At 27.7% G+C, this 23,376-nt stretch overlaps 7 protein-coding genes across 11 annotated transcripts; 5 read left to right on the plus strand and 2 right to left on the minus strand.

Moving 5' to 3' along the window:
* The first annotated feature begins 1,188 nt into the window (after positions 1-1,188).
* LOC112213161 lies at positions 1,189-4,460 on the plus strand. Its single transcript, XM_024368960.2, has 5 exons — positions 1,189-1,499; positions 1,613-1,835; positions 2,765-3,176; positions 3,570-3,744; positions 3,894-4,460. The coding sequence occupies exons 2-5, from the start codon at positions 1,656-1,658 to the stop codon at positions 4,033-4,035; spliced, it is 909 nt and encodes a 302-aa protein (XP_024224728.1). The 5' UTR covers positions 1,189-1,499; positions 1,613-1,655; the 3' UTR covers positions 4,036-4,460.
* LOC105681017 (NHP2-like protein 1) lies at positions 4,291-5,465 on the plus strand. The gene is made up of 2 exons (XM_012388031.3): positions 4,291-4,549; positions 4,773-5,465. Exons 1-2 carry the CDS (start codon positions 4,547-4,549, stop codon positions 5,151-5,153), a joined length of 384 nt encoding a protein of 127 aa, XP_012243454.1. The 5' UTR covers positions 4,291-4,546; the 3' UTR covers positions 5,154-5,465.
* A 325-nt stretch (positions 5,466-5,790) lies between these two features.
* On the minus strand, positions 5,791-8,118 carry LOC100742534 (chitobiosyldiphosphodolichol beta-mannosyltransferase). Of its 2 annotated transcripts, none has more exons than XM_003485025.4 (6): positions 7,535-8,118; positions 7,002-7,344; positions 6,685-6,932; positions 6,412-6,585; positions 6,220-6,334; positions 5,791-6,077 (listed from the first exon to the last, which is right to left on the minus strand). In XM_003485025.4, exons 1-6 carry the CDS (start codon positions 7,809-7,811, stop codon positions 5,864-5,866), a joined length of 1,371 nt encoding a protein of 456 aa, XP_003485073.1. In that variant the 5' UTR covers positions 7,812-8,118; the 3' UTR covers positions 5,791-5,863. The 2 variants fall into 2 exon arrangements, with proteins under 2 accessions (XP_003485073.1, XP_024224708.1); XM_024368940.2 differs by lacking the exon at positions 7,535-8,118 and adding an exon at positions 7,512-7,530 and having other exon boundaries at positions 5,806-6,077.
* A 1,451-nt stretch (positions 8,119-9,569) lies between these two features.
* LOC100742770 (ATPase family AAA domain-containing protein 5) lies at positions 9,570-15,143 on the plus strand. 4 transcript variants are annotated; one of them, XM_012387576.3, is made up of 6 exons: positions 9,570-10,025; positions 10,602-11,513; positions 11,606-11,916; positions 12,154-13,333; positions 13,428-13,845; positions 13,947-15,143. In XM_012387576.3, the coding sequence occupies exons 2-6, from the start codon at positions 10,615-10,617 to the stop codon at positions 14,706-14,708; spliced, it is 3,570 nt and encodes a 1,189-aa protein (XP_012242999.1). In that variant the 5' UTR covers positions 9,570-10,025; positions 10,602-10,614; the 3' UTR covers positions 14,709-15,143. The 4 variants fall into 4 exon arrangements, with proteins under 4 accessions (XP_012242999.1, XP_012243008.1, XP_024224814.1 ...); XM_012387585.3 differs by lacking the exon at positions 9,570-10,025 and adding an exon at positions 10,282-10,456; XM_024369046.2 differs by lacking the exon at positions 9,570-10,025 and adding an exon at positions 10,296-10,456 and having other exon boundaries at positions 10,592-11,513.
* Positions 15,133-17,120, minus strand: LOC100742886 (eukaryotic translation initiation factor 3 subunit L). The gene is made up of 3 exons (XM_003485028.3): positions 16,943-17,120; positions 15,411-16,871; positions 15,133-15,325 (listed from the first exon to the last, which is right to left on the minus strand). Exons 1-3 carry the CDS (start codon positions 16,961-16,963, stop codon positions 15,191-15,193), a joined length of 1,617 nt encoding a protein of 538 aa, XP_003485076.1. The 5' UTR covers positions 16,964-17,120; the 3' UTR covers positions 15,133-15,190.
* A 233-nt stretch (positions 17,121-17,353) lies between these two features.
* Positions 17,354-19,665, plus strand: LOC100743003 (developmentally-regulated GTP-binding protein 2). The gene is made up of 5 exons (XM_003485029.3): positions 17,354-17,544; positions 18,017-18,324; positions 18,421-18,851; positions 19,021-19,222; positions 19,542-19,665. Exons 1-5 carry the CDS (start codon positions 17,481-17,483, stop codon positions 19,626-19,628), a joined length of 1,092 nt encoding a protein of 363 aa, XP_003485077.1. The 5' UTR covers positions 17,354-17,480; the 3' UTR covers positions 19,629-19,665.
* Positions 19,666-20,633: 968 nt separating this feature from the next.
* Positions 20,634-22,652, plus strand: LOC100743125 (ras-related protein Rab-40C). The gene is made up of 4 exons (XM_003485030.4): positions 20,634-21,170; positions 21,674-21,867; positions 21,940-22,162; positions 22,232-22,652. Exons 1-4 carry the CDS (start codon positions 21,011-21,013, stop codon positions 22,537-22,539), a joined length of 885 nt encoding a protein of 294 aa, XP_003485078.1. The 5' UTR covers positions 20,634-21,010; the 3' UTR covers positions 22,540-22,652.
* The last annotated feature ends 724 nt before the right edge of the window (positions 22,653-23,376 follow it).

The following is a 23,376-nucleotide window of genomic DNA, read 5'->3' on the forward strand; positions in this document are numbered from 1 at the left end:
TACCCTAAAAATGTCACGACTTTAAAAAAAAATAGAACATAGAAGATTGTTCAGTATACGATGAACAAGAAACTTCAGCAACTGAAAACGGCATAGAAGCACATGAAAAGCTATTTACAACCGAATCAGAGTTGAATTTTATTTATAAATAACTGTTCACGTCCAGGGTAAAAAGGAAAGAAATTATCGTTGATAGCAAAGAGTGAGACAGATGTAGAGAACCAATGTATGGAAACTGAGCCCGATGAGACAGTTTGGAAAGAAATAGATGCAAGTCCCAAACCTGGCAGGACATTTGGCATATAATATATAATATATAATAAACGGCATATAATGAAAGAACAAGTAAAAACGGAATTTAACAAATACGGCAAATAGATGCATTTCTTGCTCTGCTATATGGCCGAGGTGCATATCAGACAAAGAATTTAGATGTTTCATATTTGTGGAATAAAACTCGGAGACCTGCATTTTTTTCAAAAACAATGAGCAGGAATGACTTTGCTGAAATTATGAGGTTAATTTGATTAGAAGAGCGAAAGAAGCCAACATTTACGAACCATTAAATTTGCAATTGTATCTACAGCGTGGGTTAGGTTCTTATAGAGAATTCACAAAATTGTTATAAACCTGATGCATACATTACTTTTATATAAAAAATCGCGGGAAAAAACCATGCAATAAAACTATCAACAAGTTTAGATTAATTACTACAAAAAACTTGTCAAGTAAAAAATTGTAAAGGTTACAAAATTATGAAAATTTATTTAAGATGCGGGAAATATGTATTGGAAATATGATAATAAGATAATTTGTAAAACAGTTGAATAAGATATATCTCTATATAAATAAAAGTGTAATTTTATTTAAGTCTATAATTGAAATTAAACAAAAGTAAATTTCGACGAAATTATATGAAAGTTTATCATTTTATATACATTTAGTTATAAATTAATCATTATCTAAATTAAATCATAAAAACTATTACTTCTTTAATCACCGGTCATTTTAACCGCACACGGTAAGAATAGGTATACACGAAGTGTCAGTAGGTTTAGTGTTAATCCCATGATATACTTTGAATTGATATTTATATAAATATATAAATATTTCAAATGCAAAATAATTATTCTTCGAAAATTATTTCCCAAAATATTAAATCACAAACGTTTTTGAAAAATAAAATCGTTATTAAATAATACGTTATTTCAAATATTTAATATTTCAGATAGTGTTAATTCGTTCATGTTTCATATTCATAATTCAAACTCCTAAAACTGTATTCATATCTCTCCAGGTTTGCCCTGAAGCAGATGCGCTGGAGTATCGATTTCCGTGTTTTCATAGCCAGTCATTGCTTTCTATCATTTTACATATGTATAGCAAATTCATCAGTCGGTAAATCATTAACCGGAGAAAATTAATTATAAATTTTTAGGATCATGTTAAATTTCTATCTTTGGTCACCATAAATTATCGAAGATCATGCGAATTACAATGTTTGTATAAACTATTGTATAAACCATTAAAATTAAACAGCTCTATATATCGAACATTTTTTAAAAACTAATTGAGTGAGAATAATGAATTATTCACATTGATATATCTTTAGAAAATCTGTATGTCCAATCTAAGTCGAGAAGTTTCATAAGGAAATGTTAGTAAATTGTACTACGAGAAATACTGGCCCTATACCAGCGTATGGTACAACGAGGTATAGTGGAGTAATTAATTTGGAGGAAAATGGCAATAAATACTTTATCAATTCTCCACGCAACGCGCATATTGGACTTTTACCGCCATGCACGAAGACAGATAAGTGGTCAAAGAAATCGGTAAATAATAATCATTCATTTTAAGTTCTTTTCGAAATGCTCTTTAATAAAAAGGCATAGCCGAATAAACATGGTAAAAGTGTATTTAAATCAAATTAAAATTGTCAAACGTCAATCGAAAGAGCTTCGTAGGAAATCCATTTCGACCAGATTTTAGCACTCTACCTCTATTATTAGGGTAGTTATTGATCATGATTACAGGATTAAACATGATTTACAAGCTATGCTTGATTTCTTTTGTTCTATCCTATAAGAAATTATGGTAAAAATTTAAGATACTATAGCTATATTGTTATGTATCTGGGAATTTTTTAAGACCTTTTGACCTAAAATCCTATTTTCTAAAAATTAGGAAAGTTTTAAAAGGCCAACTTTTTATTGAAGTTATTAAATGACAATATCTGTACTTTTACAATGAAAATGGCCTACCATATTTATTAACTCATAACTTTCTTAGATTTGTCGGAATGGTGCGTCATAAATAACAAAATTAAAAACCACTTTTTTAGAAACAACAGATTTTTTTACGTTTCCGTAAATTTAAAAATGTTTTATCTTCTACTACCATAATCCGTGTCATCATTGATCACAAGCTTTCATATGATATATACAATATATCAATTATATAAATAGATCACTCTACACACAACTTTGTCGAAATGGTTTTCTTTCGATCGACGTATCACAAGTTTAATTTGATTTAGATGCACCTTTATCATGTTTATTCGGCAATGCCTTTTCTTTCTCACTGAACCCCTCCATTAATTATTAAATAAACAGAATTTCAAAATAAAAATGATATATTATCGTAATACTCGTAAGATTACTGTACACAAAGATGATGGATGCCAAAAATTTTTAAACAAAAAAATATGTAAAAAAAGCAACAAAAACATAATATATCTAGCTATAAATTTACTTATGTTTAGAGAAACAATAAAACTATAAGAAAGGAAGACGGCGTGTGCAGAAATTCCACAGAATCTACTACTCTATCAATTTGTGGAACCATCAGGAAAGAAAGCAGTCATTGTACATGTAAGGACGAAGCGTCATGTATCTGCTTAGAAAACGAAAGAAAATTAAAATCACTGAGCGAAGACTGTTCAGATTGTTGCACGAATTGGAAAGAAATTCAAAAATTGACAGATACTTCTGAAACGAAATTAACAGATTCATTCGAGAAACTGCTTAATTGTGTAGAAAATAGTGGAGACACAAGCATGTATCTAGATCTATTTGAACCTCATCCTAGAGAAGAGCAACGAATAAAAGGAAAAGATTCGGTACCGCTTGGATACGATATGACTTTAATTCTTCCGCAATGTGTTTGCTTAAAAAGTAAATTGTTAATACTACATAGAACTTTAAGAATCTTATTCTACATTGAACTCCATCATTAGCAGTCATTTTGAAAGCATACGATTTTTATTCGTGTCTTTTTATAAATATTTCTGTTATATATATATATATAAAAGTGAAGTTTTTTTTATTCATATTCTGCTACACTTTATTCAAATTAGAATTCATACATGAAATTACAAGTTCCAACAAGGTACACATACAATTACGAAACGTATCATTTTTAAATTACAAAATACCTTATATAGGTTAAATATAGTAATATATTTGTTAATATATACATTGTTTAATGTTATAATTTTTAATATTACATATGCATAGCGATATATTTTTTACTATTTCTTAATATTTCGAGCATGGTATATATGACAGATTATCAAGAAACCAAACAAATCGAAAATGAAAGTGAAGATACTATTCGTGATGAAAAATCTGAAACTATAAATGACTTAATATGTGCGCCTAGTATTATAGACCTTTCGTGGAATATAATGCAATCTGGAATGATTGAGAAAATACCAGAGAAATACACAACCAATATTTTTGAGTAAGATATTACATATTTTATCATAAAATAAAATGTTTGCATATATATATATGTATATGTATTGTTCTCTATCATGCCTATAATGTCTGACATTTCCTATGCGCACACAAGTGGGCATGTGAATGCAATTTATGTATTCTAAATTGCAGGAATGAAAAGAAAGAGCCAATAGGTACAGAAGTATGTTCTAATGTCCAAACAAACGTATGTACAGAAGGAAATTCTCAAACAACATACTGTTTGCATAAAGCATTTTTGGAAAAGATAAATAAATCATATTTTTCGATGTAATTGATATGAACAGTTTATGTATAACATAAAATATTAATAATGTTATTTATAAAATAATATTTTGCATTGAGATAATTATTTGGTAAGGTAAAGAACTATGTATATAATACGCACATGTATATGTTAGTATGCATATTATACATAGGATACGCTATATAGTAACGCTTTTACAAAACGGAACAAATGATTTATTTATTATAATATATTATTAATATATATATTATTCATCAAATACGTATCCATGAAAACCATTCAATTTTTATGTTTTGATAATATCTCGATACATATCCTCTGAAATCACTGTTGAAATTACTCTTGAGATCAATTTAAATGTGACACTCTGTATAAATGAAGCCAACAGCGATTGGGCTGCCGCAGTTTAAAGCGATTATTTGAGTTCTATCCTCAGTGAAGCGGTTTTTAAGCAAAAATAATCGCGGAGAGGAGCAATTAATTTCTAACAAACTATTCTTTTTAAGATATATTTCAAAACATAATTTAATCAGCAAAAATGGTAAGTTGTTATTTATAATTCATACTTACAATTATTTGTTTTCTTTTATGCACGTGCAACCTTATAGGTTAAGTTTCACACGTGATTATTTACCAACTTTCAGTTAATATAAATGAAAATAATTATAATTATTTATATTTGTTTATATATTGATATTAAGTCAAAATACATATTTTTTCAAAAGAATATTGCTCTTTCCTAATTATTTAAATATCTTTTATAGGGAGATGAAGTCAACCCTAAAGCGTATCCTTTAGCAGACGCTACTTTGACTTCTAAAATTTTGAATTTAGTGCAACAAGCCATGAATTATAAACAATTAAGGAAAGGGGCCAATGAAGCAACAAAAACATTAAATCGTGGCTTATCAGAATTTATCGTAATGGCTGCAGATGCAGAACCTCTAGAAATTTTGCTGCATTTGCCATTATTGTGTGAAGACAAAAATGTACCATATGTATTTGTTAGAAGCAAACAAGCTCTAGGTCGTGCTTGTGGTGTATCTAGGCCTGTTGTTGCTTGCTCTGTGACGGTTAATGAAGGATCACAATTAAAACCACAGATTCAGGCTATACAACAAGAGATTGAACGTCTCTTAGTTTAAATACTTTGTACCTGATTCAGAATCATTCTTTTTAAATTTAAATGTAATCAAACTATTATTTCTATTTTTTACACAGAATTTTGAATAATTTCAAACGATCGAGCCTTATATATCTTTCATGCAGTGAAATTTATGTATAAATTATCTTTATGACTGAAAAATGTTAACTAAAAAGTATTGATATTCTGTCTGTATCACAATCCAAAATAAATGTTTTTTATCACATATAAAATTCATGATCTTGTATGACTTTGATAGTTACTTTCATATTGTGTAAAAGAATAAACAACATTTCACTTAAAAAATAAAAAATCATTTCTTTTTTTTAAGTATTGTAAGCATAAAATATTGAAGTATTGTATTTTTCTTTCATTATTTTGGTATATTTGCCATTTATGAGAAAAGCGCTTTCAATAATAAAGTGACCACATTGTATACTTACCTACATTCACGATTTAATAACACTTAAAACCAAATTTATTTATTAAAATTATATTTTGTTCTTGCCAAAATGATTAGACCAATAGGATTTATCTTTTAAATTAACTACTTTAGACAATTAAAAAAAGATGATGACAAATGTTTTCAATTAAGTAAGTAATGAGAAAAATGTAAAGGTTAGAAAAAATAAAACATATAAATTAACGAAATATATATTATAAAAGCTATAATAAAAAAAATATATGCATTAACGAAGTTACAATCATAAATTATTGATTAAAATAAGGTAAGGCAATAGAAGACCAGTTACCATGCCACCGATTCTTTTGAAATTTACGTAACTCCTCTCGAAATTTTATATCTAGTTGGTGTTGAATATCGTTATTAGGAAAATCTACAAACCATGATTTCAATTGTTCTGCTAGTTCTTTGTCATTCGAAAAAATCATTCCATTTTCCTTGTGTTTAACAAGTTCTGATAAACTAAAAAACAAATATACTATACAAAAAATCTAAATATAAAATTTAAACATTTATAGATTCAACACTTTTCAAAGCATAATACATAAACTTTAATAAATACAATAAATAAAAAGATCTAATTATAATATAATGTTCTGCTTACCATTTAAAGTTATATGCACAAACTGGAAGCTCACAACCAAACATATCAATAATTTTCATAGGTAAGTCCAATCCACTAGATGATATGTGGAGACAAATGCCTAAATCCGCACTAGCTATAAACGTAAATTATGCTTCTTATATACAAAAATATATTAGAATAAATACAAAATTTTATGTTAAAGTTTAGTACCTAACATTTTAGGATACTCTTCATTTTCAAGCCATGGTGTTATGATTGTGACATGTTTCCAATTCTTTAGTTTTATAATAGCCATATAAAATTCTTTCAAAGGACCTTTACCAGTTATCATACAAATTAAATCTGGTAGTTTACAAATATCTTGTTCAAATGCATTTTCATATTCTGCGAAATACAAAATTTTAAATATAACAATAAATAATTTAATATTAAATGGTAATAATTGATGTCATCAATTATTGACCATAATAATATAACACACACCCTGTAATGCATTTAACAATACTGAAAAATCTTCATCTTCTGTCCAACTTGTACTTGATATAATAAACCCAGGCCTTTTAGAGTATAATTGTGCTTCATTTTCTATATATTTCGTAAATACAGTTGAGCTCTCTTCAGAACCTTTTAATACATTATATTTTTCACTTAATTTTAATAAAAATATATGTTTTTCTGTTAATGATATAGGCTGAAATTCATTTGATGGTCGATCATATAATACCTCAGCTCTAAAGAAAAAAAAGATACTGAATTATAAATTCCAAAATAGGAATTATTTTATATATGAAAACACTAACTTGATGCCCCATTTCAATTGTAAATCTTCCTTCATTGCTTGAGACACACAAAAATTATAATGTGCCTTAGAACCAAAATATGTTTCAATTGCTTTTGCAAATTTTACAAGTAAGTGGTCATCTTTTAGTGTCAATGCCATAAGAGTATGTGCATAATTATGCCAATCAATAATAAATTTTGAATCAACAACTATGGAATAAAACCAACAAACTAGAATCGTTGGTATTGCAGGTGGATTTTGTATTAATATATAATTTGATATATGTTTAGTGAATAATATCCATATAAGGTTAGATGTTTGCCATATCGTTTTTATTACATAATAAGGTAAACGAGACAATCCTGAAATATTAGAAAAAACTCTTTTATTCTACAAATATATATTTATATACAGTTATTACTTCAAACAAATTGTATTATACAATCATAAAATAAAACAAAGACAAAAGAAGTAATAAAAGTGCTTATTTTAAATAAAATTAATCAACATAAATTATAAAAGTATTTACTCATAATACAAGTACATACGTACTATCTTCTATATCTGGGGGAGGATGAAGGTAATAAATATGTATAGAAGAATTTTCTCTTATTTGTTTTAAAGGTAATGAACCGGGATAACCTATAAAATCCACTATGTAACCTTCTTTCGCAAATGACATCGCATGGTATTGCATTCTAGGACTTCTACCCAAATCTCCAAGAACAACAATACAAACATTTTTATGTCCTTTATATAGATTTAAACATAATTCTCTAATTAAAAACAAAATTGGAAAGATCGTAAATAATAAATAAACACTCCACATTTTAAAGTTAAACCTTGGTTTAAGAGTATGATCACCTTACACTTCGTTCACGGAAATGAGTTAGTAAAAGTAGAAAGAAAATTGACTATAGGAAATATGTAAGGACATGAAGATGTAACGACTAATTTGTGTAACCACGTAACTAACCACGCTTTTTATCCATCTTACTTTCATTACTGACTAAATTTATTAATTTTATGAATTTTGATTGTCTTAAAATTTGATGGATTATATCAAAATGAACATTTCATATTATACTGAAAACAGATGACAATTCTCATTTCGTATCCAGCGAAAGAATGACGAAAAAGCAGGAGAAAGATTAAATGAAAATGAAAGATGAAATGAAAATACAAAATCTTTTAACGAAATTTAAAAAAATAGCCAATTAGAACTCCCTACCAAAAAAATTACTTTAAAAGATATAGAAAATTATGTCAATATTAGTATCGAAAATTTTATTTCGGAAGAAAATCGCAAATTTTTATGAAAATTTAATATATTTATGAATTTTTTACACGAAGATGCGATAATCTGGAAGAACGATAACACATACAAAGAAGAGTTAGAAATAGTAAAAAATGTCAGAATATAATAATTTATTAACAAACAATGAAGAAAATAGCCAATACATTTACAAATATCAGATATACCTAATATGTATGGTATCTCTATAGCGATAGACCATCTTACAAAGGAAAAGCATCCAAAACCTTTAAGCGAGACACTTGTACCTATTCAAGTGTAAACTTCTGCCTTCGAGGAAATACCAATTGCTTTTTGCCCTTCCTCATAACTCTTGAGACTTACATCCTTCTTTCTTAATGTCTTCTTCGAGTGCGGCATTATTCACCAAAACATCTTTTTTCTATTCGTAGTCTATTTTTTGTAGGATTTGTTTTGTATATTTCGGCTAAAAAATGATCGTCAAATTTTATACTTTCGCCTTTCCTGGCCTAAGTAGTAAATATCGGGTCGTAAATCTTATTATCGCGCGGTGGAACTGACTATATAGATTATAGACGTATATAGATTGACTACGAACACATGCGTCAATGTAGGTTAGGTTTTTATCCACAAACTGTCTCTGGATTTGAATTTTGCTCTAAAATACACTAAAAACTGTTATATTTTAGATGTGATGTCACACATGTGGTGTGACATATGATATGTTATAATCTCTATTCATCGAGTACTATCAGAAGATGGAAAACAAATTATGAGATTGACGCCCGAAAACCGAAGTTCAATTAAAAAATTAAAGCATCAAACAAAATAAAATGAAACTGTCATACACATGTTTAGCACTCCAATTGTTCGACTAAAGTGTGTAGACTAAAGTTTGAGTTTTCAGGATTCAGTAATGTTTGGTAATTTGAGAAGCATCATAGGAGCATAATAGCTGGTAGCTGCGCGACTCCGACTCACTTGATTTCTTAGAAACTGACGAATTTATAATATTTTACAACAGTAAATGATCTTATATGCAACGTCATTGAATTTGTCTCAATAAATGCCATTGTACGTACTAAGGAAAAAAAAAGTGGTACTAATGAAAAAATATCCATGCCAGTACAATTGCTAAGGGTTAACGTTAAATCTAAGTGGTGTATATATCAAAATTATTGCATCATTCAATCAACTCAAAGAGAATATTCTCTTTTTTTCTCTAAAAGAAATATAGTAAACAATTAATTTTTCTTTTTTAGGTAACTTACAATTAGTTTAATTATTTTCTGATTTTGTTATTTTCATACTTGTAGACATGAATTTTTCCATAGAACCGTACAATTAAGTAGGTTCTTGTAGCGCGGAACTCGATAGGTTCTTGTCTATGCTAGCGTATAACCAAACGTGGCAGATCCCTAATTCTATAGGATCTTGTATATGCTAGCATATGTCACATTCAGCACTTAGCCACATGATGCAGCACTAGTCCGGAAGTCACCAGAACCATAAACGTGGGCACTCTCATTTCTTCTTTGGTAAAAGTAAACAAAATGTCATTACTGCTGGCTAGTAACACCCGAATTTCTCTAGTAGGCAACCAATAGCTGCAGCAACAGTATTCACATTTTGTTTATGTTTATTCTTTCATCTCGTTGGATAGATAATAGGAATTAAATTCTTAGGTTCATGGATAATACAATAATCTGAAAGCAAACAAATTTTATACAAAATTAGAGATTTATGTTTTATAATAAAATTCAAAAGGTGGACCTATATTATAAATAACTTTCATATATGCTTATATACTTACCAGTGAACAATAATTATATAATTTTTTTTTACTTAAATGCTTGTAAAATCGTAATATAAAAATGTTACGTTTTTTAATAATTTAATATAAATATTTTCTAAGAATGAAATAAATAATTTCTAAAATTTTACATTATTTTATAGCTCTTTTTTGTATCTCATAAAATTACTTTTATGACTAAGATCGCTGACCACTGATAAGAACCAAATAAATATCTTCTATATAAGATAAAATAAAGTACATATATTTATGTGATATTGTTTCGTCACTTTATTTTATTATAAATTGAGATATATATGCAAAAATTCGCTTATGAAAAGTAGAAATAACCTAACTGAGGAATTTAATTTGTAATATTGCCAACAGAGTTCTAAAGCAAATGATAGCAATATTATAATCAAATCCATATCTGTAGTATACACATTACACATGTGTCGTGGCGCCAAAATCTTATACTATTGCTGTACAAATAGTAAATTTTATATCAATTGCTTTTGCCGTAATTTTCATATTTTCGAAGTTTTTCTCAGGTAGTAATGAAGGATGAGGAATATTACACAGTATTTTGAGGACAATGTACAGTCTACTAATGACGTATTGATACATTCTGATAATGATACGAAAAAAGAAATGAAGTATAGAAAGGATTCTAAAGGAAAGCGTAATCGTGTTAAAATTAAAATATCTCGAACGAATTCTAACGAAAGAGTATGTGATATTATGGACAATAGCAGTGATATGATTGATAAAACGCCTAGTCCATTTGCTAAAATAAATAATGAAGATAAAGATTCATATGAAACACCAAAAAAATCTTTTCCAAAAAGTGTTCGAAAGCCCTCCAAACGAAACAAATCAACAGATCAATCTTCAAGTTATCTAAATTTAGGAACAAATGATTTGGATATAAAAAATAGAGAGCAAAGTAAAGAAGGTAATGTTAAAACTCGATTAAGCAGTAATAAAAAGTATAGAAAAGAATTGAGTAATAAGACAAATATTAGTGAAGATATAAGCATAGATAATACACTTAAAAGTAGAGAAATTATTGATGATATAGAGGTAGTAACTATTGATTCTAATAATGAGATTGAAAATAGTAGGGAAGAATCAAATGCTTTTCAAATTCTAATGAATCGTAATAAGGTAGTTCAATATGTCTCACCAATAAAAGTTCTTCCTCAAAATGAAGAAGTAAATAGCAGAAAATCAGAAGAGTATAGAGAGAAACTAAAACGTTCTAAAGAAAAACTAATAGCGTTAGCTGATAAGAAAGGATATTCTAAAAGAAAACTTGCAGAGATGGAAGAAGGTGAAAAAATAGAACAAATAATACAAAATCGTATAAAGCTGTTTAAAGGTGGAGAGAGAAAGGATAGTAACATGAGTACAACTATTTTAAATCATAAGCAATCAGGTGGTAGTTTATTAAATTATTTCAGGTAAGAAATTAGTAGTTACTCATTTTTTCTCTTGAACTATGAATTTCTTTTATTTTCAATATTCTTTTTTATGTTTATTTTATACAATATAGCAAAATTCCAATGGATTTAGTACATACAAATATGGCAAATATGTCCACTATTGTAGTAAAAGCTGATGTACATATGACAGAAAACAATGCTAGATGTGAATTATATAAGTCAGATTTAAGTAGTACGATACAATCAAATAAGAAACCTAATAAATTAGAATTATCTCAAATGGATGACATTAGAATCATAGAATCTGAAAACATTAATATCTTGAGTAATAAAAAAAAGCAACAAAATGAACAGAATCACAAGCATAGATGGTCGTTGCGAATCAAACTTCAAACTTATGAAAATGAAAATGCTTCAGCAGGTATTTGAAACCTAAATATTACTTCTAATTCATTATATAAAATATCTGAAGAGAGAGAGAGGAAGAGAGAGAAATACATATGATGTAAAAAAATGTATGGGAGTCTCCCAAAATCAAATATTTTGGTTGATGGCAGTGAGCTTTTACACTTTGATCGCTGACTTTTTATTTTAATATTTTATTATACATACATTTTATTGTGTACTTTTTAAAATAAATTATTTACTTTTTAAATAGGTGATACCAGCGATGAAGAATTATTCTCACCAAGAAGTAAGGTTAAATTAGATATGAAAAATTATAAAAAATGTGGATCAACTAGAAATCTAGATTCAGAAAACTTATCAACAAAAAATAGGAATGTAAAAGGAATATCAAAGCCAGCAGATGAATATACAAAATTAAAGCTAGAGAAACGTGAACATTCGGAAAGCTCAAAAAATAACAATAAATGTTTAAATAACAAATCTGAGAATAAACAGAAATTTATCAAGTGTGATGAACATGATTCAACTTTGATAAAAAATAGTAACGTAAAGAACTATAGTAATACTAATTTAGAATATACTACAGAAAATAAACAAAATGAAGAGGATTGTATGATTATCAAGGACAACAGTTTAAAGAGAAAAACATTTGATAAATTAGCTCCTTTATTTACCAAACGGAAAAGGCCAAATCCAGAAATAATTGCAGCACGACGATTGTTTTTACAGCCAGATATGACAGATAATAATAGTAAAAATAAAAATCGGAAAGTAAATGTTTGTAGTATATTACCATTTCCACTCATTAGTCATGTTACACAGTTAAATAATTTATCTTGGCATGAAACTAGCATTTTTAATATCCCAAAAGAAATCTGTAACAATTATGTTCCAATTATAGATATAAACGATTTTAAATCTTTAATAGATTTTTCCAAGAAAAAATTGATAGCTTTAGAAAAAATTAACAAACCGAAAATTCAAGAAGTATTAACAGATATAGAAAAACGTTGTTCAAATGTAAAAGACATGTGGGATGTTATTTCACTTATTGTTAAGGAACAACCTAATAAAATAGTATCTCCTAGAACAAAAACTAAAAAAAGTAAACAATCGGGAAGAAAAGAAGTAATAGAATACAAAACTAAGGAGGATCAATTTGAATACTGTAGTTGGACTTACAAATACAGACCAAAATGTTCTCAGGAAATAGTTGGAAACGAAGAAGCAGTAGCAAAATTGAGGGAATGGCTGCTTGGGTGGAAACCGATGTTTACCAATGAGGATGTTAGCAGTGGAGATGAATTTTATTCATCTGATAGTTGTCAAACAAGAATTAGTGAAAATAATCAAGTAGCTGTATTACTCGGACCACATGGTTGCGGTAAGACTGCGAGCGTATATGCACTAGCAGATGAATTTGGTTACATGTTAGTATTAAAAAATTATATTAAATTAACGTATATGATTAAGAACGTTATATAATTTGTGTATATATATATATAATAAAAAATTCTTTTTTAGTGTATTAGAGTTAAATGCATCATCTAGAAGAACAGGAAAAAAGCTTTTAAAAGAATTAGAAGAAGCAACTAAATCACATCGAATTAAGAAAAATGAGAAAATATCTGTATTTTGTGACCTAGTTTCAGATGAAATTATGCCAAAGAAAATACCACAAAACTCCCTCATTCTTTTAGAAGATGTTGATATTATATTTGAAGAAGATGAAGGTTTTATTTCTGCTACATATCAATTAGCATCAAATTCAAAGCGTCCAATTGTTATGACGTGTAGAGACGTTTGTTCCCATCTCAATAAAATGGCACCTCAACAAAACAGAATTTATTTTCAAGAGCCTGTTGGGAATAGAGTTTGTGTTTTATTAGAATTAATTTCATTGGCAGAAACTGGTTATAAACTTCCATCTAATTGTATAACAGTAAGTTTGACTTATATGATGTATAAACAAAATTAATATGCATTATTTTATTAATTTTATAGAGATGAAATTGTAAATACTAAAATTCTTCTTATTTACAGGAGTTATTGCAAAGTGGTGATTTACGAAAAGCTATATTACAGTTACAATATTTATTGTTATCTGGTCCACCACGAATATTGGAACAGACCATAAGTTTTAAAAATTCATTTTGGCAAAATATACGGTATTACATACACAAGCCGGCAATTAAAATAACTAAGAGGGGGAAAAGGAAAAGAGTTGCAAGTAACGAAGTAACAAATGATGACAAAAACATACTAAATAATATAGCAAATAAATTAGATAATATAGCTTTACTATCATCTCTAATTGAAATAGAAGATTGTGCATTAAATCTGTGGCAAAAAAAAGCACAACCCAATTTATCTTTGGTCGAAAATACTGCTCCATATTCAGCTTCTAGTAATATATGTCTAGAAATAGCTGAATGGATAGGTAGTAAAATTATATGTAAAGAGGAATTGAATGACTACAATGGGACACAATATCAAGATAATATTATGTTAAAAAAACAGTCAAATAAAGGAGTAAATGAAGCCTTGTCACAAACTACATCGTTATTGCTTGACCATCAAATTATAGCTACAGATTACCTCCCATCTGTAAGAACAATATGTAGGGCAGAAGCATTAAGGGCTAACAACAATAATAAAAGAAGAAATCGGTTCTTTCATTATCTTCATAATTTGAAAGCACCATCTACATTATTTCAACCTAATATTTTAGCGGCAGCATGCAAAATAATGCACGATAAAGTTGACAATAATATACAAAGTGAAAATAATAGTGGTCTCTTATAACGATTCATTTTTTGCATTAAATATGTTATAAACATTTATAAACATAGTGCAAATATTATTTTTAAATATATAATAAATCAAAAGAAGCAGTGCATGTTTATAAAACGCTAGAAAAATGAGTGTTATTATTTAATTATATTTTACTTTTTAATCCTTTTTTTTTTTAAAGAAAATAGATTGTAGATTGTTAGTCATGCCTACTTTTATAATATTAAAAACATACATAAATATTTTATATATTAATAATGAAGCAAAATACCTGTTATCTTGAAAAATATTCAGCATTATATATCTTTTTTCTAAGAGCAGTAATATTGTATAAGCATAGAATTAATGTAAAGTTGTATTATACATAGTGCCTCTAAACTGTCTTAAGCTAACAGATTATGTCTTGAATCTTATGATTACATAAATAAAAGATATATTTATTATTAATCAATGTTTTTTATTTTCTTTAGTAAGAATGATATCAATGTAGAGACTTAAATTTTTATATGATGTAACTTGCGATTTAATTCTTCAAATTTTAGAATTTTGCGAATGAAGAAGTCTCCATAACGATGTGCTACTTTCGTGTCCGCAATATGAATCATATCGTGATCTATATAAAAATCCAGCTGTAACAACATGCGTTGTGATTATTTTTTAATGATAGTAAATATAAAACTAAATTAATCAATGTCATATTAAATAACAAATTACCTCTGAGCCAGATTGAAATTTTCCATCTAATCCTGATGCACCTTTTGTCCAAACAATATTCTTCATTTTATGTTTAAAACACAATAGATGAATAGTTAATGCACTGACTTCTTTATCTAAATCCCAGCTCTCATCTGGTCTAGTATTACTACACATAAATGTAGCTAGTTTACTTAATGGCAAAGTAGTATATAATTTTAAATATGAACGAATAGTTGGTAACATCTTTTGTTGAACAACTTCATCCATAAAGACTTGAGTTTGATGCTTAATTGCTTCTCGAACATAATCTTCAGTTGGATTATCAGGGTTTGGTGGTGTAAGAGATAAAAACTTTGGACATGCAAATAGAAAGCATGATTCAAATTCAACTAAATCTCCATATTGCATTTTATACATTTTTTCATGATAATTTTTGTCACGTAATGCCTGTTGTAATCCGTCATCTATACATTGTGGATGAAGAACAAGACAGATTGCTAATAAATGATACATTTGCTCTGTTTGCTTATTAATTTGATCATTTTGGTAACTTCTTGTTGCAAACAACTGTTTGGTTCTTTGAATATATAATAAAATACCAGAAAATGTTCTGATTGCATCTGCATATCTCCGCATCATCATATAAGCAAAACCAACATAATATGCTGTTGATATTTGACAACCAGGAACATGTGAGTATGCACTCTTTTTATAAAGTTCAACATTTTCTAATACTTTAATGGCTTGATAATAGTCTCCCAAAAGAGAATGTAAACGTAACAATCCTACAAGAGAAAAATATCCAAGCATTTTATACAAAGAGTGTCTTCCAAATACACCAGCAACAGAATCTGGATCTCCACCACTTGCATATACTTCTAATTGACTTTTGATTTTTGATTTGTCTACTAAATAATGTAAAACATTTAAAACACACAATACATCCCATGTTTTGCTATGTGCATTTAAATTTTCAATTTCTTCAGGTGTTTTATTTGATAAATTAGCACGATATTGAGTAAAAGACTGAAATTGGTAAACAAATTCATCAATAAGCTCCCATAACCATTGATCGGGTAACTCTAATTGAACTGGAGTCTCTGGACGTAAAATATAATTAAAAAGATCACAATAATTATAAAAAGAACCAAGACGTTGTTCTAATGTTGGTCCTTGCATTCGGGCATAGATATGACGATAATAAAGCTCTTTATACAGAGTAAGAAATACTGGATCATTGTCAACTATATGTGCAATTGTTTGAGTATCTGGCCAGGAAGACTTATCAAATAATTGTTCTGAGATTTTCGGGAACGTTGTTTCATAAAGATTTTGAATCTCAAAAATCATTCCTTCATTTATACAATTGCGTAAGAAAACCAGAAAATTTCGTACAACTTCTGGTACTTGACGATAACCTAATCTGTCATACTGGTCACCATGAACATCTGGTGGTCCATAATCGTCATAAGCATCATACTGAAAATAATATAAATATTAATCACTACAATATGATAAAAAATACGAATATTTACTTAAGTAATATTTACCTCGCTATAATCGTCATACATGGTAATTACTTTTAACTAACTTTATATTTTATATAAAACACTTGGTATAATCTATGCGTTAAAGCAACAAGCTAACCAAAAAGATCGGCAGATAGTTCATGAGTTACTAAATGGCATGATCATAAACTAATCCAAACTAAGATATGCCTCTTACAAATTGTATTTGAAGATAAAATTAAACATTAATAGTCTAGCCGACGAGTCAAGGCAATAAACATGAACAAAATTTAATTACTACGGTTGCAACTATTTGGTGCCGTCTAGTGACACTTAAGTGACACTAATTGGCAACTAATATTTGCAACCGCAATAATCAAATTTTGTTTACGTTAACTGCCTTATCGCATTGGACGAATTATAGATGGCGTAATCAAACAGCAATGAATGTTCTTCACTATAATTTATTGTTTATGGTAGATGTCTTTAAATATATAAGTATATTGTCACGGACACCACATGTAAAGGTGTGTGTCATTTTTGTAAATGTAAATTTATTGTGTGCTTGTTGGTATATAAAATGGGCATATTAGAAAAAATATCTGAGATTGAAAAAGAAATTGCTCGGACGCAAAAGAATAAAGGTTCGTACATATCTCAAGATTAAATTGTTTTTTCTAACCTTATGTAGAAATGCTTCTATATATTCATTTATGCATACTCTTGTAACATACGCAAAGAATTACACATAATACAAACATTTGTCATTTCCGATATACATAGTTTTGTCCTTTTATTAAAATTAGTATTATTGTTAAAATACTTCAATATTGATAAATCGTCTTGGAACTAACTAAATCTTTGCTGTTTTGTATACACTGCTAATTTATTGATAAAATTTATTTTAAAAAATGTTTGTATTTATTATTGATCATTATTTATAATTTATTATATTTCTATTAAGTTTTTCCATATATATTTTACAGAAAACAATATAAATTTATTATTATCATTGCTATCACAATAAATATATGTGGCAAAAAGATCATATATATTTTTTCTATAAAAGTTATAAGTTGAATAATAGTTAACTTTATTTACAAAATTTATTTTCAGCTACTGAATATCATTTAGGTTTATTAAAAGCAAAGCTTGCAAAGTATAGATCACAACTTTTAGAACCACCAAAGAAATCTGAAAAAGGAGAAGGGTTTGATGTATTAAAATCAGGAGATGCAAGAGTAGCTTTAATAGGTTTTCCCTCTGTAGGAAAATCTACTTTGTTAAGTACATTAACACACACAGAATCTGAAGCAGCATCTTATGAATTTACTACTTTAACTTGTATACCTGGTGTTATTGAATATAAAGGAGCTAATATTCAACTTCTTGATCTCCCTGGAATAATTGAAGGTGCTGCACAGGTAATCACAAGATTAAACTTTATATAATACTAATATATAATACTAATATATAATAATAGTTTATAAAAATCTTACATTTGTGAATATTTCATTAAGGGTAAAGGGAGAGGTAGACAAGTAATAGCTGTTGCAAGAACAGCGGACTTAGTTCTTATGATGCTAGATGCTACTAAACAAGATGTACAAAGACAACTCCTAGAAAAAGAATTGGAATCAGTTGGTATACGACTTAATAAAAAAAAGCCAAACATATATTTTAAGATAAAAAAGGGAGGTGGATTGGCATTCAACTCCACATGTCCATTAACAAAAGTAGATGAGAAATTAGTGCAAATGATTTTACATGAATATAAAATTTTCAATGCAGAAGTTCTATTTCGTGAAGATTGCAGTGCAGATGAGTTAATCGATGTGATTAATGCTAACAGAGTATATTTACCATGTCTTTATGTACATAACAAAATAGATCAAATATCAATAGAAGAAGTGGATAGAATTGCCAGGCAGCCTAATAGTGTAGTAGTTAGGTACAATTTTTCTATAGATTTTTATGTAATATGTATATTAAAAAAATTGATTTTCAAATTTTCATATAAAAATATTATTAATTTCATATAAAATATTCATATAAAAATTTTTTGTACCTTAAAGTTAAATATTATAACGTTATAAACACATTTCATATGTTTTTTACAGTTGTAATATGAAATTGAATCTAGATTTCCTTCTTGAAACATTATGGGAATATTTATCTTTAATAAGAGTTTATACAAAAAAACCTGGACAACCACCTGATTTTGAAGATGGTTTAATATTAAGAAAAGGGGTTACTGTAGAACATGTATGTCATGCAATTCATCGTACACTTGCTCAACAATTTAAATATGCTCTTGTTTGGGTAAGTATCACTTTTAATATATTAGGTTTTCACAATATTAATAGTTTATGTTCTTACAATTATTTGTTGAAGATTTTGATTCAATATTTTCTCAATAAACTATCTATTTCTATACTTTGTACAATATTCATTTGTGTGACATGTGATAAATCTTCTCATAAAACTGATAAAACATATTTTATAATAAATTTCTAAAAAATATGTGAAAGAATGTAATAAAGATAATGAATTATAGATAGTAGTAAATTCTCAAATAAATGTCTTAAAAAAGAAGAACATTTTTTTAGATGGATTGATAATATCTTACATATTTTTTTAGGGTACAAGTACCAAGTATTCACCACAACGAGTAGGAGTGCAACATGTTATGCACGATGAAGACGTTATTCAAGTAGTTAAAAAATAAAATTTATACGATTATGTGCATAAATTATCTGTGAAAATCTAAATAGCAAAAATAGAACATTGTATAATTTTGTTTATACATTTTATACGCATTTGCTGAAACGAAAAGGAAGAGATTCTCTTTTAAAATTTACTTCAACTTCTGGGTTTGTTCTATTTAGTATAAATATGAAACATTTATACTATATATTTCTTATTAGTTTAAAAACTAAAATTGTTTAAATGCAACTTTTAATAAATATCATTCATATAAAAATAATCCTAAAGAAGCTAATTTTTTTATAGTTGTATAACAATCATATATACATACCATTTGTTTATTACAAATATATTGCGAAAAATAAATATTGTTTTGTATATTTATTTATATTTACGTAACATATATATTTAAATTATATTATTTTTTACATATATGTGAAGAACGTATCCTACATAAAAAAAATAAATAAATATATAAATTAATCACGAAAGTATTTGATTGTGCCTAAGAAATAAATAAAACATTATTAAATAACCATTACAGTATTTATTTCTTATTTGATTGATAGCAAGATATATAATATACAGAATTGCCTAGCTAAATGGGATCATCTAAATATCCTTTGAAATACTGTAACTTTGTACTGAGAAGATTTTTCATTTAACAATAAATACGACAAATATCCGATGTAAATAAGAAGCAGAACAGTAAATTTGAACTTGGAGAGAGATTCAGGTACGGTGCGTATTTAGGTGATCCCATTTAGTTAGTCTACCTTTTGTAACTTGTAACCTCAAAATTGATATCTTACAACTTAATTTATAAATGTACAAAATTTTGTATCCCAAATAATACTAAAAAATCTTAATCTCTTGGTTGTAAAATATTTATTAGTTACATTAAATATTACAATATGATTCTTATTACAAAAATGTTGGGGAATTACAAACTTAACTACGATAGCTACAATCGAGTAATAATCGCTTTACATGAGGATCCACCTTATTTTACCTGGACAAGAATCATTTACTGCACAGTTGCCTTAATAGTTGGTCACTCGACGAACATACTTGACCTTCGGCCTTCGATAAACTTGACAGTAGACACCTCAACTAAGCAATTAAACATAGGGTAGACAATACAGTAGAAAATGGATTTCATTCTTGTTTTGTTATGATTTTGCTTGAAACTATAACAGCCGTCGGTGAAAAATCATCGTAGGGAAACGTTGTCGATACGTGAAAGTAACTTCGTGTTGAGTGCAACATGGTTTGATTTGTAAAAACGAATCTTTAAAAGAAGTTTATCCGTCCACGGATTCCAAATACAAAAAACGTTAAAGGGGCGATCAGTGCATAGAGGTTTGCCTGCAGTATGCTCAGGGTTTACAATACAGGGATAGTATGGCTGCAGGTGAGGCCAGCACAACAAAGTCTCGTCAAGAAAAACAATACGATTATCTTCTCAAATTTCTGCTGGTTGGTGACAGTGACGTTGGAAAACAAGAAATCTTGAGTGGACTCGAAGATGGTGCTGCCGAATCTCCGTTTTGCAGCGGCAGTGGTATTCTACGATTTTCCTTATCAGTATCTTTTAGCTACCTCTTTTCCCTTTCCCTCTAATTTAAAATAATGCACTTGCATCGTGTTTAATTTAACTTTATTTCATTAGAACTACATAATCAATGTCATAAAATATAATAATATTTGTTTAATTGCAAATAAGATAATAAGGAACATACCAGAGAAATTTCACGTTAATTATTTCTGATTTGTTGATATTTGTAATAAACATTAATTTGTTACCTATTTGATAAAACTAGTTTAAATCTTATGACTTGTAATTGAACATGAAAATATCAATTTAAAGATTCATGCGAGCAATTTTAAAATAAGATTTTAGAGAATCATACAAAAGCTGAATAAGTATATTATATTACATTATATTCTGATTTATTCATTTTAATTGTGTCATCCTGTAACACTTGTTTTATTCCTAACAATTTGAATTTTCTATTTTCTCTCTTGAACAATTTGAATCTTAAATACTTTGAACCTACTTTTTAGCATATAAAACTACTACTATCTTACTGGATGGAAAGAGAGTAAAATTACAATTATGGGACACATCAGGTCAAGGTAGATTTTGTACAATAATCAGATCTTATTCTCGTGGGGCTCAAGGTATATTTTTAGTCTATGACATTACCAATAAATGGTCTTTTGATGGCATTGATAGATGGTTAAAGGAAGTTGAAGAGGTATATAAAAATGATCTTAAATATCAATTTTATATTATTAAGCAATTATTATATAGTTAAATTTAATTGTAGCATGCTCCTGGAGTACCAAAAGTACTTGTTGGTAATCGCCTTCACTTAGCTTTTAAAAGACAAGTGGGAGAACGTGATGCTGAAGCATATGCAGCTAAAAATCATATGGCATTTTTTGAAGTTTCACCTCTTTGTGATTTTAATATTCGTGAAAGTTTTTCTGAACTTTCTCGAATGGCTTTACATCGTAATGGAATGGAAAGATTATGGAGATCTAATAAAGGTAATGCATTTCAATTTTTGCTATAATAATTTTTTTTAAATCTGTTACGAATACCAATCTGATTTTTAGTTCTCAGTCTTCAAGAACTTGCATGTCGTGCAATAGTTGCAAGAACAACAGTTTATGGTATTGATCAGCTTCCATTGCCTAAATCCATTAAATCTCATTTGAAATCTTACGCAATGACAACTACATCTCAATTACGTTATAATGGAAATAGATCATTGAGCTCCAGTAAAAGTCTAGGTTCTCATCACCGAAAATTACGTTTTGTTGGTGTAGGTCATAATGGACTATCAACTCCAGGTAGTTCACCTGGTAGTATAACAGATTCTCGTACCAGTTGTGTTGGTCGTAATTCTTGCACAATATCTTGAGAATAATTTTATGATTATAATTGTAAATATATAATATTAATTCTTCCTTCCTGTCTTGATGTAAAGAGTTTTGTTAACATGTGCCATCAAAAATAATAAAACATTGAAATCTTTTTTTTTAATAGTAATTATAGCATGAAATATTAGCAGTAAAATTTAAAAAAATAAAAAAAATGATTTATTTATAATTACAAAATATAAATAATTATAGCGCTTCTATATTTAATTTTATAGTTATGTAATATTACAATTTTTTTGTCATATTTCTTTAGTAGTTTTACAATATTTGAAATAATAGTTTAATAACTTTTGTTAATGATTCAAAAATTTCATTATCATTAATGAAAAAATTATGAATTTTATTAAAAGTGTAAAGATATATAACAAATCAAAAAGTTCTTACTGTCTTTTCTTAAATTTTGATGGACAATGTTTTTTAAAACGAATCTATATTAAAGCAGGAAAAGATGAAGCGAAAAGTACAAGTTCACTAAGTCTACAAAGGTTGTGGTGTAGACTAGAAATAATGTAAGTTGAATAGTTTAGAGCAGCTAATTGGATAATAATACATAAGGACAAATCCAAAAATGTATAATAATTTAACAAATTTTTTAAAATATTATTAGTTTCCATGTTACTAGTATTCTTGTTCAGTAATAATACGAGAAAATTTGTTTTACTGTGTCACTTTTGAAATATTTTAATATGTATTTATATACAAAATCAATTCTAAATTTATATTACACATCTAGTTTTGTCTTTCTATTACTCTTTTCTAAAAATTAATTATGCAAAATTGAATAACATTCTTTATAATAATGCAAATATTACACCTTA

This window comes from Bombus impatiens, unplaced genomic scaffold, assembly GCF_000188095.3.
Source record: "Bombus impatiens unplaced genomic scaffold, BIMP_2.2 scf_0033, whole genome shotgun sequence".
In the NCBI taxonomy this organism is placed as follows: domain Eukaryota; kingdom Metazoa; phylum Arthropoda; class Insecta; order Hymenoptera; family Apidae; genus Bombus; species Bombus impatiens.

Excerpts from the sequence above, each read along its gene's own strand:
- LOC112213161 (XM_024368960.2), top strand. The coding sequence starts at position 1,656 with ATGTTAGTAAATTGTACTACGAGAAATACTGGCCCTATACCAGCGTAT. Across the intron at positions 1,836-2,764 it reads ATAAGTGGTCAAAGAAATCG|AGAAACAATAAAACTATAAG; the intron begins GTAAATAATAAT and ends ACTTATGTTTAG. Across the intron at positions 3,177-3,569 it reads GCAATGTGTTTGCTTAAAAA|ATTATCAAGAAACCAAACAA; the intron begins GTAAATTGTTAA and ends TATATATGACAG.
- LOC100742534 (XM_003485025.4), bottom strand. The coding sequence starts at position 7,811 with ATGTGGAGTGTTTATTTATTATTTACGATCTTTCCAATTTTGTTTTTA. Across the intron at positions 6,933-7,001 it reads CAATTGAAATGGGGCATCAA|AGCTGAGGTATTATATGATC; the intron begins GTTAGTGTTTTC and ends TTTTTTCTTTAG. Across the intron at positions 6,335-6,411 it reads AGAGTATCCTAAAATGTTAG|CTAGTGCGGATTTAGGCATT; the intron begins GTACTAAACTTT and ends TTACGTTTATAG.
- LOC100742770 (XM_012387576.3), top strand. The coding sequence starts at position 10,615 with ATGAGGAATATTACACAGTATTTTGAGGACAATGTACAGTCTACTAAT. Across the intron at positions 11,514-11,605 it reads AGTTTATTAAATTATTTCAG|CAAAATTCCAATGGATTTAG; the intron begins GTAAGAAATTAG and ends TATACAATATAG. Across the intron at positions 13,846-13,946 it reads TTCCATCTAATTGTATAACA|GAGTTATTGCAAAGTGGTGA; the intron begins GTAAGTTTGACT and ends TCTTATTTACAG.
- LOC100742886 (XM_003485028.3), bottom strand. The coding sequence starts at position 16,963 with ATGTATGACGATTATAGCGAG. Across the intron at positions 16,872-16,942 it reads TGTATGACGATTATAGCGAG|TATGATGCTTATGACGATTA; the intron begins GTAAATATTACT and ends TATTATTTTCAG. Across the intron at positions 15,326-15,410 it reads AATTTCAATCTGGCTCAGAG|CTGGATTTTTATATAGATCA; the intron begins GTAATTTGTTAT and ends ATGTTGTTACAG.
- LOC100743003 (XM_003485029.3), top strand. The coding sequence starts at position 17,481 with ATGGGCATATTAGAAAAAATATCTGAGATTGAAAAAGAAATTGCTCGG. Across the intron at positions 17,545-18,016 it reads TCGGACGCAAAAGAATAAAG|CTACTGAATATCATTTAGGT; the intron begins GTTCGTACATAT and ends ATTTATTTTCAG. Across the intron at positions 18,325-18,420 it reads TAATTGAAGGTGCTGCACAG|GGTAAAGGGAGAGGTAGACA; the intron begins GTAATCACAAGA and ends TATTTCATTAAG.
- LOC100743125 (XM_003485030.4), top strand. The coding sequence starts at position 21,011 with ATGGCTGCAGGTGAGGCCAGCACAACAAAGTCTCGTCAAGAAAAACAA. Across the intron at positions 21,171-21,673 it reads TCCGTTTTGCAGCGGCAGTG|CATATAAAACTACTACTATC; the intron begins GTATTCTACGAT and ends CCTACTTTTTAG. Across the intron at positions 22,163-22,231 it reads ATTATGGAGATCTAATAAAG|TTCTCAGTCTTCAAGAACTT; the intron begins GTAATGCATTTC and ends TCTGATTTTTAG.